Raw genomic sequence first — 17085 nt, forward strand, 5'->3', positions numbered from 1 at the left:
AAAATCTATAAATAGCACATTTCTCTGCCAATAATCCTCTTATCACATTGTTAACATCAAAAGCTACATATCCATAGTTTAATTCTTGACAAAATTCTGGCACTAAATCAAGCTGTCCAGTAGACAAACCTCATAGCTTCCTCATAACTTATTAACTCCCTCTCATTTCAACCCCATGTTTACATAATGGACCTGTCAAGCTTCAAATTTTGTACTGTCCATTGTTGATTAAAGAGATTTCAATATGGAAGTGTCAAAATCATGACCGAAAAGAATATGCTATTTTCATTTCAGACCATTTTTTCTTTACTAAATGACGCCATTTTTTCATTGAATGACAAAACAATGTTACACGGAAGGTTCCACAATGAACAAACATATCAGCAGTGTTTCATAGACAGTTAATGACCATTTGAAAATGTAGATTTCTTCTTTAAACTGTTCTGGTGACTTTGGGTAGCATTTTACCATGACATTGTATTAACAGCTTTAATTTAACGATTTCTGTAACAATTTCATGTTTAACAATTGAAGGTTCAGTTTTATCTTTTTTTTTTTCTCATACTGGGGGCAATACGACAAGTTTAATTTAAGAACAACAAGTTTAAATTTATGAAGGACAACTACAGAGTAAATGCAATAAAATTGAATTTCTATGTTCAATTTAAGCTCTGAGTATTGTATTCATTTCTGAAGCTGCACTTTCACAAACTGTAAGCAAAATGTGAGCCTTATGAAGGACCAACCTTTTTTGTTTTCAGTTTGCACTTTGTATTTCTCCTATAGTATAGACCATTAAGGATACAGTTCTTTAACTGACAATATAAAAAGTTCCTCTTTTTCTATCTTTTTATACCGTTACAAGGCAGGCTTTTCAAACAGAACAATTTTAGACATTCCATAAGACAAATAAAATGTGATCTTAAAGTCCCTGAATCAACCCTCCCTTAAAATTTCAACCAGTCTAAGGAGTCAACTTCATAAAACCAGTCAATGTTTTGTTTATATTATACCTGTGAATCTCGGTTAAAGTTGCCAGTTCCAGGTAGGCTCATCAACTGTGCCTCTAAAATCTTCAATGTCTTCTCCTTCTCTTGCAACTTATCTTGAAGTTTACTATCTGAAGGATTTGCTTTACATGCTTTCCGTAATTTCTGAAAAAAGAAAATTAAAATTCTTCTGTTTTTCAATATTTGCATTACAATTTTTACTTAACTTTACATATTTGTGAAGAGAACGCAAAATCCATAAAGAGATAAGGTAATTATGCTTCTTTTTAGACACTCGTACCCACTAATCAAGTATAACAAATGAAAATGACAACACCACTGCTGACAAGGGGATCATGACAATAAGTTTTTTCTGTTATTCTGGAATTAAGAATATTTTTGATTTTCTAACCTTATCCTGTGGTACAAACAAACTTTTACAGAGACATTTCTTTCTCATCCTTTTTAATACCTATTCACAATTCAGTTTACTTTTTTCTAATGACTTTCCTATCAAAATTTCTGTCGAATTTCTAAACAATCAACTCTTTCAATTTCTTCTAGTCAATCTAAATCAGACACTTTGTTACAATCAACCAATATATTGGGAGTATTATATATTTGACTGAAGTACAAATGCCCTCTTGCCTTGCGTTCTGACGAGTTAAACACACACCTATCATTTTCCGTTCCTTGTTTTCATTCTATTAACCTGATTTTCTTTTCTCTCTGTCCAAGTCAATCAAAAACAGTCTATAATAACTCATGTTTAACATACAATCTTTCCATCCCATTTCTAAAATAGTATTAACACATTTCTCAAAAAGTACAAGTACGAATTCCTCTCCAATGAAAAATAGATCAGAAAGTTTAATTTTTGGTAAAGAGGTGCATGGTAGCTAACCCTTTGCCTGCTGGGGGGAAAAAATTCTAAGCTGCAACCATTGCAGACCAAGTTCAGCTGGCAACATCTGTGCCATCATAATGCACAGAATTCAAGGATTGTGTCAAATAGACTGGCTATAAACTGTTGATATAGGCCTTATAATCGTTATAGTCACTTGCCCTCGATAAGAGAAAAGACTGCTCTAGGATTGGGTACAATATTCACTTTTACTCATGGTAACCCTTTTACTTTAGGCCGATCAGATCATTATTACTCTGAGTAAACACACACATACATTGCTATAAAAACAACCAAACAGTATCTTTGACATATGACAATTGCATCAAGGAATTGATTCTTAAGCTCAATGACCTATAGCACTGTGTTCAGTTGCTTGCAAGGCAGAGGTCATAAGTTCGAATCCCTCCAAAACACAATGATTTTCTGATGTATCATGCTAATGTAAATGTTTACCAACTTTTTGTATTTTCTGATCGTAAGATCAGTAAATACATAGCTAACATCCACGGTCTAACAGTCCGTTTATCCTAACAGTCCTAACAACGCAAAGTAGTTCTCACTCAAAACTGCTTAAAAACCAGCAATTTAAAAGAAAGAATAATTTTAAATGTAGGCATTTAACGAATTACAGTGCATTAAAAGTTTAGATTAGTCAATAGAAATATGAGGTTACAATCACAAATTTCACGGATGAATATCTTTTTTACCCGATGAAAAATGTTCGGCTATTTCCGTACAGCTTCGGATTATCATGAATATCATTTTAATCAATGAAAATGCTATTTTTAGCACACATTTGTACACAAATAAATCTAACTGTCGAGTAGTGGAATATATACATGTCGGACTGTTTTGGCGAGAAGATTTTCGATAAATTATTTTCATCAGTGTTAAACAACACGTTTATCGTCAACAAAATACCTCGAAATTAATAAGGATTACAAACACGAAATGGAAATTCTCAATTTAGAATTACATAATGTATTCGTTTTTATTCAAGGTTCATATGTATAACTTCGCCGTGGTGCAGAGGTAAGCGGTCTCATTGAGGGTGTGAGAGGCCTATGGTTCAAATCCTAGTCGAGGCAATTCTATTTTTTTTTCATGCAAAATTCCATATGTTTAAAATTGTTCGATTGTACATTCCTACAGAGCTCAATGCAAAAACTGTCTATTTGTTTCCGTTTAAAGATAAATCGCAGCAAATATTTCATGTTGAGCCAACCTATGTTTTGAAGCTTAAGAACAGTGTTTTTCAACATACATCATGTACGTTACTGACTTAATAGCAACGAACATTTTTCCGAATATTTGCCAACAAACTTCATTCTTAAAATAAGTAATTGCACAGATATTCCATTACTTACCTTGGACAGGCGATAAACAACATTACCTTGAGCAAAGAATTTAAAAACATCCTTCCAATATACTGTTCTTCTACTAGTAATATTTTGCTGGTTTGTTTTATTGCTGAGTTTTATAATCGCATAATAATGTTACGGTCATAAGGCAACTTTTCACATTACTTAAGTGCTAGCATCTAAGTAGAACCACTAACCTATGGTAAGCTAGTTAGATAGCTTCCTCTAAAGAATTTATCTAAAGTCCTTAGTAAGGTTCAAACCCAGCATTTAAGGGCAAGTGATTTGAACTCAGATACCTTAGTCACTGAGTCATAGTGGAACCCAAGTATGTATTTTGAGACAAGAATTCTCATAAAGTGCATCAGGACTAGTTCTATATTCTAGTCAGAGAAAACAACTTTATAACAGCAAATAGTGCTAAATTTCTACAACTGGCTTTCATAATCATGTTTTATAACAATGAAATAATCAGAACAAATAAGATCATTATAGTTCCACCTTTACACTTAATTCCACAATTGCAAAACAAAATTGCTGTCATGGTTGGAATAGTCAATTTCAAACCCATGAGATTTCAATCAAAATTCTAAAACCAAGCAAGCAACAGTACAAAGCCTTGTTAGATGGCAATGGCATGCACGCTGGCCTGGCTCTATACTGGTGGTCACCTGGCATGTAACAACTTACATCATATTCCTCATGTACAGTCTCGTACATAACACGTATAGTGTTCACTTTTTGTTGCCTTACTTCTTTCTCTTTCTCAGCCTGAAATAAATAATCAACTTAATAAACAAATCTGTCAAAAAAAATAAAATTGTTTTACAATGCATGTTACATAATCATAATTATTTGCTGAGTAATTATCGCTAATAGTTATGCAAAATAATTTTACAAATATGGCTCTTATTTATTATACTAAAGGATCACATGCAGCACCTTCGACTCCTGTGATCCTGACCTAGCACAATCCATTCGTGCAACAAGATCCTAAATAGTAACCCTTTGGTACGTGTGATTATAAAGTCTGAATATCCCAAGCAAATTTTAAGTTTGTTTGTTTGTTTCATTTTACGCCTTTTCCCAACAGTATTTCAGTCATATAGGCTGGTAGTTTCCTAACCATCGTTCCTGGAGAGTTACACCAGAACTAGACTACCTTCCTCTGTGCTAAACTACCAAAGCATCTCCTGGGGATCAAACCCACGCCAGAGAGGTAACTGGATTAGAAGTCATCGACTCTAACCCCTCCACTGCGGAGGCGGTTTAAGAGTAAAGCTGAGAAAGGCATCGAAAAAATAAATAATCCCTTTTAATACAGGAGATCCTACAAAATGGCAAGTGATAAATGAGGCCCTACAAGATAGCAAGTATTAAATGAGGCCCTTTCTAGAAACAACTTTACAACAATTTAAACTTTCCACTTCACTGCAAAGAAATAATAAATAATACAGAGCATTACAAAAATGCAAAAAGAATAATGAGAAAAGTAACATACAGAAAAATATAAAGATTGTTATTGGCAACAAACAATTTGGTTTCATAGACTATTATACACTTAAATAACTGACATAGAATTTAGTTAGAATTTTATAAACAATCTGAACAGAAACAACAATGAAATTGTTTTGAGTTGCATGCAACTTTTTGCACAGATAGAGGGGGATAATCAGAGAGGCCAAAGATACATCAAACTTTGTTCTAGTTATAGGTTCACAGTCACTAACATGAACCATTCTGTCAAATCTGAACCCCCTCCCACCCATAACTTTGATCTTAGATTATATAATATTATACATTTATATTTGATTGTAGCATTCAAAACTTATAATAAATCTATGGACATCTACAAAATAATGCACCACAATAATAATGAAAGGAATTCTCACATTTTCAAATTTCCTATTTTAAGAAAAATATTTAATACAGGGAGTTGGTAACACAGCACCTTTCCTCATTTCATAACACAATATGAAATTTAAATATGAATAACTAAATAATTGCAGAAGTCAATCATTCTATAACTAAATGGATTCAGAGGCTTCATTAATTGAAAAGGGCATTTATAATCATTCTATAAAAAGAGGCGGTATTCAAGAAGAAGTATTTCCCCCAACCACTACCATTCCGGTGAGAGAGAGTTTCAAGGATATTTTAATACATGAAATGTTAATATATATATCACAGAATCTTACAAGATACTGTATTATCAAAGACATGTATAACAAGGAACTGTAAAAGACATGTAGAAAAACACGCATGTACTTTAAAAGCATACGGGATTACTTACTAGGTATTGCTGAAATAATAGTTATATATATACTTGTTATGAGAAAACCAAACATGTTTCATGTAGTTCTAAATAAGAAATAAAAATATAAAGTCATGCATCTGTAAACGGAATGCTTGTTTTTTACTCTGATGGTAGCTAAAAACACCATATGTCTTTAACAGGGTAAAACCAAGGATCTACAAGTCAGCACCATGAAAGCTAGTGTAATAGTAAAATGTTTAAACTACAGACTGCCATAACAAACTTCCCAGGGCCGTCACTATCACTGGTTCAACACAACAACAATATTGAAAACTGATTGTAAGAAGGGTATAACAACTAAAATTTAATTGACACCATAGCAAAATAATATAAAATTTCAGAAAAACTACGGAAACTAAAAAATTATTAAAAATTTTCTTTTCCCGTAAAACTGACCAAGTTGTACAAAACTTTGATGAACAAAAATACCCACTCATATGATCTATCCACACATTTCAAACTGTGAGGATTAAATAGCCAATGAGGCCCAGGCAAGAAATGATAAAGAAAATTGTATGAGTTGAACTTGAACATTTCTAGATAAGATGAAGGTCTTTATCAGCTAAGTACTTATCATTGCCACAAATTACACTTGAGCAAAATCATTTTATATCCTAAATTTCTCTATCTTTAATGGTTATTACTATGCATGTACATTATAAACAAGAGGGAATATGGAGAACAAATTGCTCGCCTAAAACAATTCATTTTCTTTTGTGTGTAAAGTAAACGTAAGTAATATTTACCATTCATTACATTGTTCAAAGGTTCTTAAACAATGAGTCACAGAGAGAAGCCGAAAGTCACAAATATTACCAACATCTTAACACAATGGGGCTATAACTAGTTGCGATTATAAGTTTGGTGGAAAAATCCACTGATTGGTGAAACATATATGACATTCTGATTAAGATAGCTTTGAACCACTTTCTTTTTAACATAATGTGTAGGTGTTTTATAAAACATCCCCAGAAAATCCACATTTTTCTCCAACACTTGTACACAAACATTTAACCACAAACCTCATAATATTATCTATTCAAGGAATGGTTTACATGATAAAGGCAATGTAATGAAAGTGTTTTGCTTTTTTCTCTTCACTTTTATATGACAAAAAAAGAACTTTCCTAAATATAAATTACAAATGTATATAAATTACCATATATGAAGTGTTATATCATACTGGTGTATTTTACATATGTGTATTATTCAAAACCATGATTAAAACTTCAGTTAATTTTGCCACCCTGTAACATAACATTATCTGCATCAGATAAGAGGATACTTCCTCAACTTGCCAGTGTTATTAAAAATAGCTTTATATTAACTAGACCTTGTTTTTTATAATAATCTAAAGTATCAAAAATAATTTTTTTTATCTGAAACTTCAATTCTTACAATTAGGCACTTCAACATACTGAGTTTAACTTCCTAGCTTACCATTGCTTCACATTTTCATTTTCAATTAAAAATAAGACAGGCAAGAAAATATGACCATGGCCTTGATGAGTTTAAAATTTCAAAGGTAGAGCTTTTTCAAATGAACTGAATAGATTCATTCACAAAATAAATCCAATTGAAATCAATAGGTATGGCTGTTCTTAATGTATTTGTATAAAACTTTTCAAGTAGACCTTGGCATATATACATTAAATGAGTTCAAAGAAAGAGTGATTCTGAACAAAGATAGTTTGTGGGATCTTTATAGTTTTCTACAACATAATATATATCACAACACCTATGGATGTTACAGCATTGATATAACCATGATCAGTGTTGCATTCACTATGCGCAAATCTACTGATCATTCACAATAACCTGTTCAAAAATTGATATTAACTTTAAGTGCATTATCACATAAAATTGCACAGTTGGGAGTACCAGATGTCCTGATATGAAAGCATCTGTAAGACAAATTGTGTAGTATAAAACATTTACGCGCTTCAATCTAATTTATATTTCCATTCGAACATGCATAACTATATAGAATCCATATCTTATCATTTTTTCTCAAGTTCCAGGTCACATGAACATTGTCAAGGTCATATAACAATTTTCAACAATAACTGGTAGACAAAAAACAACACTCTAATGCCACCCTAGCTCTTAACCGGCTGGAACCTAAAATGATAATCCTTTGCCACCAGTATAGAGCCAGGCCAGCATGCTCCTCCTTGCAGCATGACGATGCTCTACACTGATAATTGACCAATTCTTGTAGTTCTATAATGAAATCCCTTCATCTCCGATTGGACTGTTCCAAAATCATACAAGGCAAAGCAATTACCCAAATTAAGCCAATTAAAATCTAGAGCAGTTGTTTTGTTTGGCATAAACAGCATTGATGTCACTAAGAAAAGAACCATTGGAAAAATTATTTTGGAACCTTTCTTACTTAATAAAAATCAAAGTTCCTGGACAGACACTGAACCCACAACTATGAGGGACAATTAATTTGATGTTGGCTTATATAGGAGTTCCTTGCCTGTTCCCTTAAGGTTAACCAATTCAAAATACACGAGTTGATCTGTTCTAGCTGCCAGGTTATCCTGTATGATCAGTACAAGAACTGGAGGTGTGCCAGACACAATAATATTAGAGCATGATCTATCAATACATACATTAACCCAACAACCTAAAAACCCTCCTCATATCACAACATGGTAAAAACCAAATCTGTTTTTTAATACATATTGCTTATTTGTATCCTAATTGTATTGTATGTGATATTTGTCATATTACATGAAGTGTTGTCAATCAATTTAGTATATACAAATAAACACCTTCACTGATATCTTTAAACTGATTACAGCAGTTCAAGAAAAGCTACATTAGTGATGGGTTGCAATTTTTCATGATAGTCTATGTTAAACCTCTTTGAAACAATTTCAACATTTGAAGCTTGAAACTAGATTCTATAAATAATTCAGGGTATTCAAGGGATCATAATTATATTTTCTAAAAATATTAAATAAAAAGATCTTCTAAAAGTACTGTACCAGACAGACAAACAAATGTGGATCATGGCTTTTTCCCTATTTTCTTCAACCTCTGACTTGAAATAAAGCAGCCTAATACTGGCACCAATCTGTTTTGTCAGCTTCAATTTAATGGTAACCATGGAAATGACACACTGTGTTACCATGGAGACATATACTTACATCAACTGGTTGTGGTCCAGTTATTTTATCAACTATTGAGTCTCTAAATGATCCTGATGATTCTCGGTTTGAACTGGGCTCGCGCTCATATATAGAATCTCTGTTGGATAAATGGGTGTTAGATGGCTTGCCAAGCAGCGTCAACGCCACATAGGATCCAGCTGAAAAATAAAAGGAAGAACAAAATGTTAAATATACTCTTGCGTTATAGTAACATATATATGTCAATGTATGTATTTATAAAGTCAATGAAATATTCTCAATGAATGAGTTACAATAAATTTTATTTAAAAATATAGACCAAACAACATTTTACAATGCAACAGGCCCTTACAAAACAAGAGCTGTCAGAAGGACAGCATGCATGACTACTGCTTGATAGTAAAACAAGAGCTGGGATAATGTAGAATTTTCAAAGTTCAAACAAGGGCTATAATTCTGTAAAAATCCATGTTAGAATTATTGACCTTTGCCAGTGACACATCATACGTGATATTTTGTATCTTGTAAACAGCTATCCTTGTATATAATACAATTAACAACATTATATTTTTTATATGTCTACCATTGCCAAAACTTTTACTGACAGAAAGTGTCTCTTCAGATATTACATAACATCCACTTTGAAATCTTGCGAGCTGTTGTCAATTTTAGTATGTTTCTTTAAGATAAACACTTTAAAATGCAATTGGCTCTAGACTCGCGCCTGCAAGCACATTAGAACAAATTTCAAAACACTATAACCTATCATTTCAACAAAAAATATAACACCATTGATAAGGTTTGGCACATTCTAACACAGCTCTGATAACCTATATATCAAGATACATATGTACTAAACAAATATAAACCAATTCATACCGGGAACCAGACAATAAATGCACTCTTCCCATTGGTCAAAATCTCATAAAATGTCACCGATAGCCAATCAAATGTCTACAATTAAGCCTGGCCTCTAAATTGACATTGTACATGAGATAGCATTGCTACAACCACATAATTGAATGGATGAAACATTAAAGAGAGTACCTATATCATCAGAGAAAAAGCAAGTATGTGAAACAGGTGCTCCATGGCTTATCAAACCAATCAGACAAGAACAGGCTACCATCAACAAAGTCTGGAAATCTACAACTATCAAATTTTCCTTCAGGCTTTTCATTCCCTCATAATATCCATCTTGTACATGGAATGTTCTTGTAAAAAACACTTTAACTTCCCGTTACATGTAAGCATTTAGTCTAGGCATTAAAATTTTATTTGTTTTGTTAGATAAAAAGTACAAGTTTATAATGTAACAAATTTTTAGTCATATCAAAATTTTTAGATCTATTAGTTTGGTTACAAGAAGTATTTAATTAGTCTATACCTGAAACCTCACCTGCCTGGTCATCAACCAGTGCCACAAATCAACAAGGTAAGTTTTATGTAATTTTAATGTTGGTCAAAATCCATTTTTATTTCCCATTCATATTCAAAATAAACAACAATATCAATACAAAATGTCAAATCCATTGGCCTTGGTATGCTAAAATGGACTCAACTTCCCAGAAGTCTTTTCTTTCCTGAATGCCACTTTTCCTATAATTATACATAACTTCTTCTTTCTTCTACTTAAACTGACAAGTTTTCAAGGTCACAGCAAAAATCCTTTCTTTAATTATATCAAAAGCATTTCAAATTGTTGTATGAAATAATTTAAACTTTGAATTAATCAGGTAACATATTTAAGAATGTGACAAGTGCAAAGAGGTTACCTGAGAGTTTGAGATCACTGAGTACCTGATCTTAAAATAATTCTTTGACAACCATGAACTTGGACCAGTTATCCGATAATTTCTCAAGTAATAAGTCAAGCAATTAAACAGTAAATGTGGCATAAAACAGACTATTTTCTTCCTATAATGTCCACTTTAAAGTGTCTAAAATATGTCTTCAACCACATCTGCTTATCTTTTAGAGATGAGAAAAATCATTTTCTCAAACAATTTAGAAATTTCAAGGTTCTAGCACACTTGAAACTAACCCAGTTTCTGACTGAACCTTCATTCTTACCTTGGAAAATCATTCTGGGGGAAACTTGGATGTTTAAGTTAATTGGCATCAGTAAAACCTGGTTAATTGCTGGCTTACAAAGTGTCATATATCAACAAGAACTGTAATAATTGGGAAAGAATATACTCTTATATAATAATTTAGCCAACATTTCGTGAAGAAAAAAAACTGTAACCATGATAAAATTCCTTTGAGAAGAAGAAATCTTTACCAATTACTGCAAATACATTTTCATCTTCCATTACAGAGTAAACATCAACACTGGTACTGCAATCAAGTATAAATCTACCATATTAACAAATAACTAAAAGTTCCAACATTAAAGGGACTCGACAGTGGTTTTCTAACATGACAGGAAAAGAAATATCTTTTTCGAAATTAATATACCTGCATTTGATGTAGGTCTAGAACAATAACTTGTGTGCAAAATTTCAGATCATTTATCCACTCTGTTTTTCCTATATAATCATTCTAATTGTGAAAATGACCGAAAACTGTAAATAAAGCCTTGTAACGCCTAAAAAATAGTGCAAAAATAGTATTATCAATTTATTTCTGAGTGTATTTCTTTTCTTCTTTTTTGTATATGATTCTGCAAGCGCTTCAGCTGATCTATGTAAAAAATTCACATTTTATGATTTTTTAGGCTTTTAAACCTCAATTGAGTTCCTTTTATATACAATGTTTTTTTTCTTTCTTTTAGTTACGCCAACAATGATTATTTTGGATATAGATATGACTGTCTTAGACTACCACCCTCTACTACAAAACTTATAATTCTATAATATCAAAACAAACTTAGTAAAGATCAATAATCAAATTACCGAATAACCTTAAATGCACAATATATTTTGATGGATAGAGGACTCAATTTTCTTTCCATTTCAACACAGCTTGTCCATTTCAAAGCTATCTGTATAAACTCATAATGCCAGAAAAAAATGCCCTCTATCTCCATTGGTATATGTCATTTATGCTATTTCGGTACTGTAGTTTAAGACAATGCCTGCATTATAATAGCATTTATTGCTGACTGGTTCACCAATGTAATTAATACCCCATCATTACAAGACATTACATTAAATATAGATACAGTCATGCTATAAATAGAAAGCATGCACACGCCCAGTGCTTTATCTTACATTAGAACCATTATTCGGAGTTGGCCAATCATAGCTGACTACAAACTAATCAATTATTTGCCAGAAACTACTTACAAAACAATGATTTACCTTTAGATGCAAGAAATTTATTGCAATAATTAATTTAAGAAACTTGCAATATAATTGAAGCATGATGGGAAATATCTTACAGGAATTTCTCTTTCTTTAACCCTATAACCAATACTGCAATGGTCATGGCAATGCAGCTTCCAATTCTTTTTTCTGTCCAATATCATTTCTTATGGATATCATAGGCGGTAACACTTGGTTCCTTACTGAATTTAGGCATTTGATTTGGCCTGCTTTGAATTTGGAATAGTTTATTCCTATTTTAAGAGTTTTCATTATCAAATCACTTCAAGCAAGCAAATAAAATAATGGAATCTACTCAAAATGCATGGACGTCCAGTTCTGCTGACCGTTAACTGGTACAATTGCCAAAGACATTAAATTGCTGTTTGAGCATTTTTTAAATAATAATGAAATATCTGTATGATATGTCACTGAATGCTGCTTTACTGTCAATATATCTGTCAATGTGGACCCATTCTGTCCATTATTTCTGTCCCATTAAGCTGTAACATTAGTGAACTTTTTGTAACATAGCTTGGTAAGTATAAATGTGATCTTTACATGAAACAGCTTGTTATGAAACAACTTGTCCATTCCAGGAATCCAACTCCTTACACAAGTTATCTAGCAACATGATCCATAAGTCAGTGATATTAGTACAACTAACTGAAACCTCGGGAGTCAACTTACTAATAAAATACATGTTGAATAACAGGCACATGTACTTCACTCTGTAGTCCAGAAATTACCAAACACAATCATTTTTTCAAAAGTAAATCATAAATGTCACAATCTTATTTCATGACCTTTAAACATTATTAGTACCAGAGACATTTAAATAAAATAAGGTCGTTCCCCTGTGTGAAGATCATCAACCAGAATGTATCTCAGATTCTTATGACATTCTGAAGATAATGTACCAAATCAACTTTCTAAACAGAAGCAAAATCATGACAGACCAATCTTCTAGCATAAATGATAATAATGATCTTTAAATAACAGACAGGGTCATCCTGGAACCAACAATGTCAAACATCCAAGCACAATCAGTATTATAATTAAAGTACATGGTCAATGACTATCAATCATGGCTATTGTATCAAGTGGCCTCTTATCTGAAACCACTTGACCAAATGTAATCAAATTGTAAAATCTATATCTTAAAAAGTCTATTCTGCCAAATTTTCCCCCCATATTTCTTTATGTGTTAAAATTAGGTACCATGTAATACAAGGAAGTTAATCTATACAAATTTTTGTGTGCAAGGTTTCTGTTACGTATCAATCTATATTGATCAATAAATCTATATTGAACATTGATCGCAAGTGACGTAACCTGTTTTTTTGTTTGTTTTTTTTTTTCAAAATTTATTTCATAAATTTATTTTAAAAAACCTACTTATTAATTTTTCTGGCAAACATTAAATCCAAATGAAACTCTTACCTTAAACACAACTTTATTTTTCCCAAACAGCTAATACAGTTGTAACTCAAACATATTTCACAAATCTTTCAATGTCTTCATGATTACAATTTTATTCCAGTATAATTATGTTAATAAATCATTACAATCCAGGCATTCAGTTAGCATAAATGTTCAACTAAACAATCTACACTTTATAAACTTTCCACTAAAATCAAACAAAATACCCTTAAAGAGATAATACAGAAACCTCTCTATGTCAACCTGTGGTTTAACTATTACAGGAAACAAATCTTTAAACAAATACTTCTCTTCCCTTCCCACAATACCCAGTCGACCCAGTATGTAGCTTATATACTTGATCAATGAAGGAGCAGGTTAACTAAATTCTGAAGTTTAAACTTATCTATTTTCATGTAAAATAATCTTAATCTATTCTGAGTATACTTCCTGTATTAAATTTTGACACACCAGTATTGAAAGGACTTGACACATCTTTCTAGAGGGACTTGACACATGAGTCCAAAAGGACTTTACACATGAGTCAGAAAGGTCTCAAAAGGACTTGACACTATAAGTCCAAAAATGACTTTACATGAGTCCAAAAGAACCTGACACATGAGTCCAAAAGGACTTGAAGTCCAAAAGGACTTGACACATGAGTCCAAAAGGACATGACACATGTGTCTAATAGGACTTGACACACAAGTCCAAAAGGACTTGACACATGAGTCCAAAAGGACTTGACACATGAGTCCAAAAGGACTTGACTGACAAGAGTCCTGCAGAGGAGGACTTGAGTGACAGTCTAACCATTGTCAGACCTGATGAATGCTTAATTCTAACATTTGAAAATTGAAATCCCTTAATCAAACTCATAATGGGCAGGTCCAAAACAAACAAAGGGCAAGTTCATAAAATAACTTTAGCAGTGGCAGTGGGTTAAACTAAGTAATTTCATAATTAATACATTAGAGTCCTGTAAAATGTGGCCAGCAAATGTTATCTTTTTATTGGAAAATACATCAATATTATAAATTTACATGATTTTATTCTTGTAAAAAGAAGTGATTAATCTACTTGCTTTATAAATCTTTTTACATACAAAATAGACTGAAGGAATAAATATCATTGCAAACAGGAACTTAAAATCAAATAGGCCACATTATTGAAATGTAAATTTATTTAAGAAATAAAAATTAAATAGTGTCCCCATTAGATATTTCTATAACTAAACAAATATACAATTTTTACCTGTTAAATTAGGACTTGACCCTACAATTTTTCAGTTCTGTGTTCTTTGTCCTGCTAAAACTTTTGTATCTCCCAATGTTAGTTTGAGGTATTTCAGTTCAGAGCATTCAACAGTATAAATAGACAAGCAAATTGGTATTACTAAGATCATCACCTCAAACTTTAAGAGGCTTTAATTAAAATTAAATGAAGCCAATTTCTCTGATGAATTTATCCCTTTACAGATAATAGTTTAGACCCTGTTTTAAATTTGGAACAGTCCATTTAAAGATGAACAGAAGAAGAACATAATGATGTTTCCACACATTTCATTGTCAAATTTTAATATTTGCATTGGTCCAAATAAACAATTTAAAATACTATGCCAAAAGAGCATAAAGGAGGTTTCTATGACCTAATTGCCAACATTCACAAAACCTTACAGCACCGCCTTACCCGTCATGGCAAAAAAATAGTTCTTCAAAATGTATTCATCCACTTGTACAGACAATCATACCTTCTGCAGAAAACAAATAAAATAGTGCAGATCTGTGTTATTTTTTTCATCATCTTCATGGTAAAAAAAACCTGAAGTGGTGTTGTAAGGCAGCCAGATACTGATAAACAAGATTCCAGAAAATTTGCTTTTATGATCAATAAAATTGTAGATCTGGGGAGTTTAATCACCAAAAACTTGACAGTTTGGTAAACAATATAAAGAGCAAATATTAAGGAAACTATGGCAGAGCAGAGGGAAGAAAAATGTTTGGAGAGCAGGATCATAAAACCAATCAATGCAGGCTAAATGGAAGCTATATTCACACTTCGCTTTATTTATTCACTTCCTGGAACCTAATAGTGATCTTAATGACTGTAAGATGTTTGATTGTTTGTTTGGTTTTATCAGCTACTTCAAGCCATTATAAGTGGTCACTTGACAAGTTAAACTTTTCTTATTGTTGTATTAAGGATTCAAAGTCGCACCTTTAAAATTATGTACTTTCAGCCAATTATTCAAGATCACAATATCTGACCTACATCCAGCTCAAGTTTTCTTACAGGAAAGAATTCACAACCGGAACCAGCAAAATTGAAAAGCAAGAATATTCTTTGCAAGATTGGAACCAGCAGACTAAACTGATCAAAAGTAAGAATTCAGAAAAACTCAGTCAGGGATGCTAATCCATCCAAAAACAAAAATTGAAATCCTGTCTAGAAATCACGAAATGTTCAGAAGATTAAACAAAATTCAGAATTCAGGCTTGTAGCAAATATGGCAAAATCCTGGTCAGGATCTGACAACAAAGCCGATGATAGCAATTCAATGTGTACCAATATAACATACCAAGTTCCTCTAACAAGCCCTGTAGGAGGCTGTGCTACGTGAATACAGAACGCACATAAAAACAACAGCAACTGATCAGCGGCTCACACCTGTTCTCTATAATTAACAACAAACATAATTATAGTGCCATACTTACCTGCTTCTATAATCAACAACCAATATTTTAACATCAAGGAAATCATAAACCCGCCTAGTTTTTTTGCATGAGGTCAGGGTTTGGTGTGAGTTTTTTTTCTCTCTCTCGTAACATGGAGCTATTATATAGTATGATTTGAATGTACATCACCTGATCATATAGCAAGAAATCTATGGTTACCTGAACATAAGAAGAATCTGCTACATGTACAACTTATATAGAACTTTTGAGAACAGTTGTTGGCAATTTCTCTGTTTCTAACATTAAAGTTATGAGGGAGTTAACAATAGATCATAATATATTATCATACCAAAAAGTTTGCAAGTTGATTGTTAAATTAGTCAGTGAACTGATGGTGAATTTTTCTAATACAATTATACACCTTAAAAGCTTATAACTTCACTGCCTTTTCATTCATATAAAAGACAGACTTGTAACTGCCCCAAAATTATCATAATGATCTTACTGTAAATTTACTCAAGACTATTTCGATGCCTTGGTGCGAAAGGGTTGTAACTCAATATTTTGAAATTATTCAGGAGAGACAAAAAACTTATTTATTCTTTTACATTCTAATAAATACTTCTTTAATTTTGGTTTTTGGCTTTCATTCATTTACTGATATATAATTGATTGGAAAGGTTATTTTATTTTGCCAGGATAAAGAGATATTTGATAAAGTTTCAGTTACAACCCTTTCGCACCAAAAAAATAAAAAAATTCAAAAAATGATTTGGTGCGAAAGGGTTGTAACTAAATTTTTGCTTTAAATTCTGATAATTGTAATGGGTCAAATGAACAGATCAAAGCTTAGTTGTGTTTAGTATGAACTAATTTAACATATTGCCTGGATATTTCAGTGAAGAACCTTCAAATTTTATGTTTTTAAAATATAATTTCAGTCAAATAATTTTTTTTTAAAGA

The 17085-nt window shown here is 32.0% G+C and overlaps 1 protein-coding gene across 27 annotated transcripts in view; it reads right to left on the reverse strand.

Annotated features, from left to right (window-relative positions):
- The window catches only part of LOC132730805 (rho guanine nucleotide exchange factor 11-like), a 120937-nt gene that overhangs the window by 61509 nt on the left and 42343 nt on the right, over positions 1-17085 (reverse strand). For 26 of the 27 annotated variants that reach the window (XM_060716842.1, XM_060716825.1, XM_060716848.1 and 23 more), the window contains 3 exons: positions 8736-8896; positions 3948-4028; positions 1014-1154 (listed from right to left, as the gene is read on the reverse strand). In XM_060716842.1, coding sequence (XP_060572825.1) covers positions 1014-1154; positions 3948-4028; positions 8736-8896 — 383 coding nt within the window. Of the gene's footprint in view, positions 1-1013; positions 1155-3947; positions 4029-8735; positions 8897-13468; positions 13656-17085 lie in introns of those variants that run through there. The other variant, XM_060716853.1, reaches the window with a different exon arrangement.

This window comes from Ruditapes philippinarum, unplaced genomic scaffold (genome assembly GCF_026571515.1).
Source record: "Ruditapes philippinarum isolate M1 unplaced genomic scaffold, ASM2657151v2 ctg1881_1_1_1_1, whole genome shotgun sequence".
Taxonomy (NCBI): domain Eukaryota; kingdom Metazoa; phylum Mollusca; class Bivalvia; order Venerida; family Veneridae; genus Ruditapes; species Ruditapes philippinarum.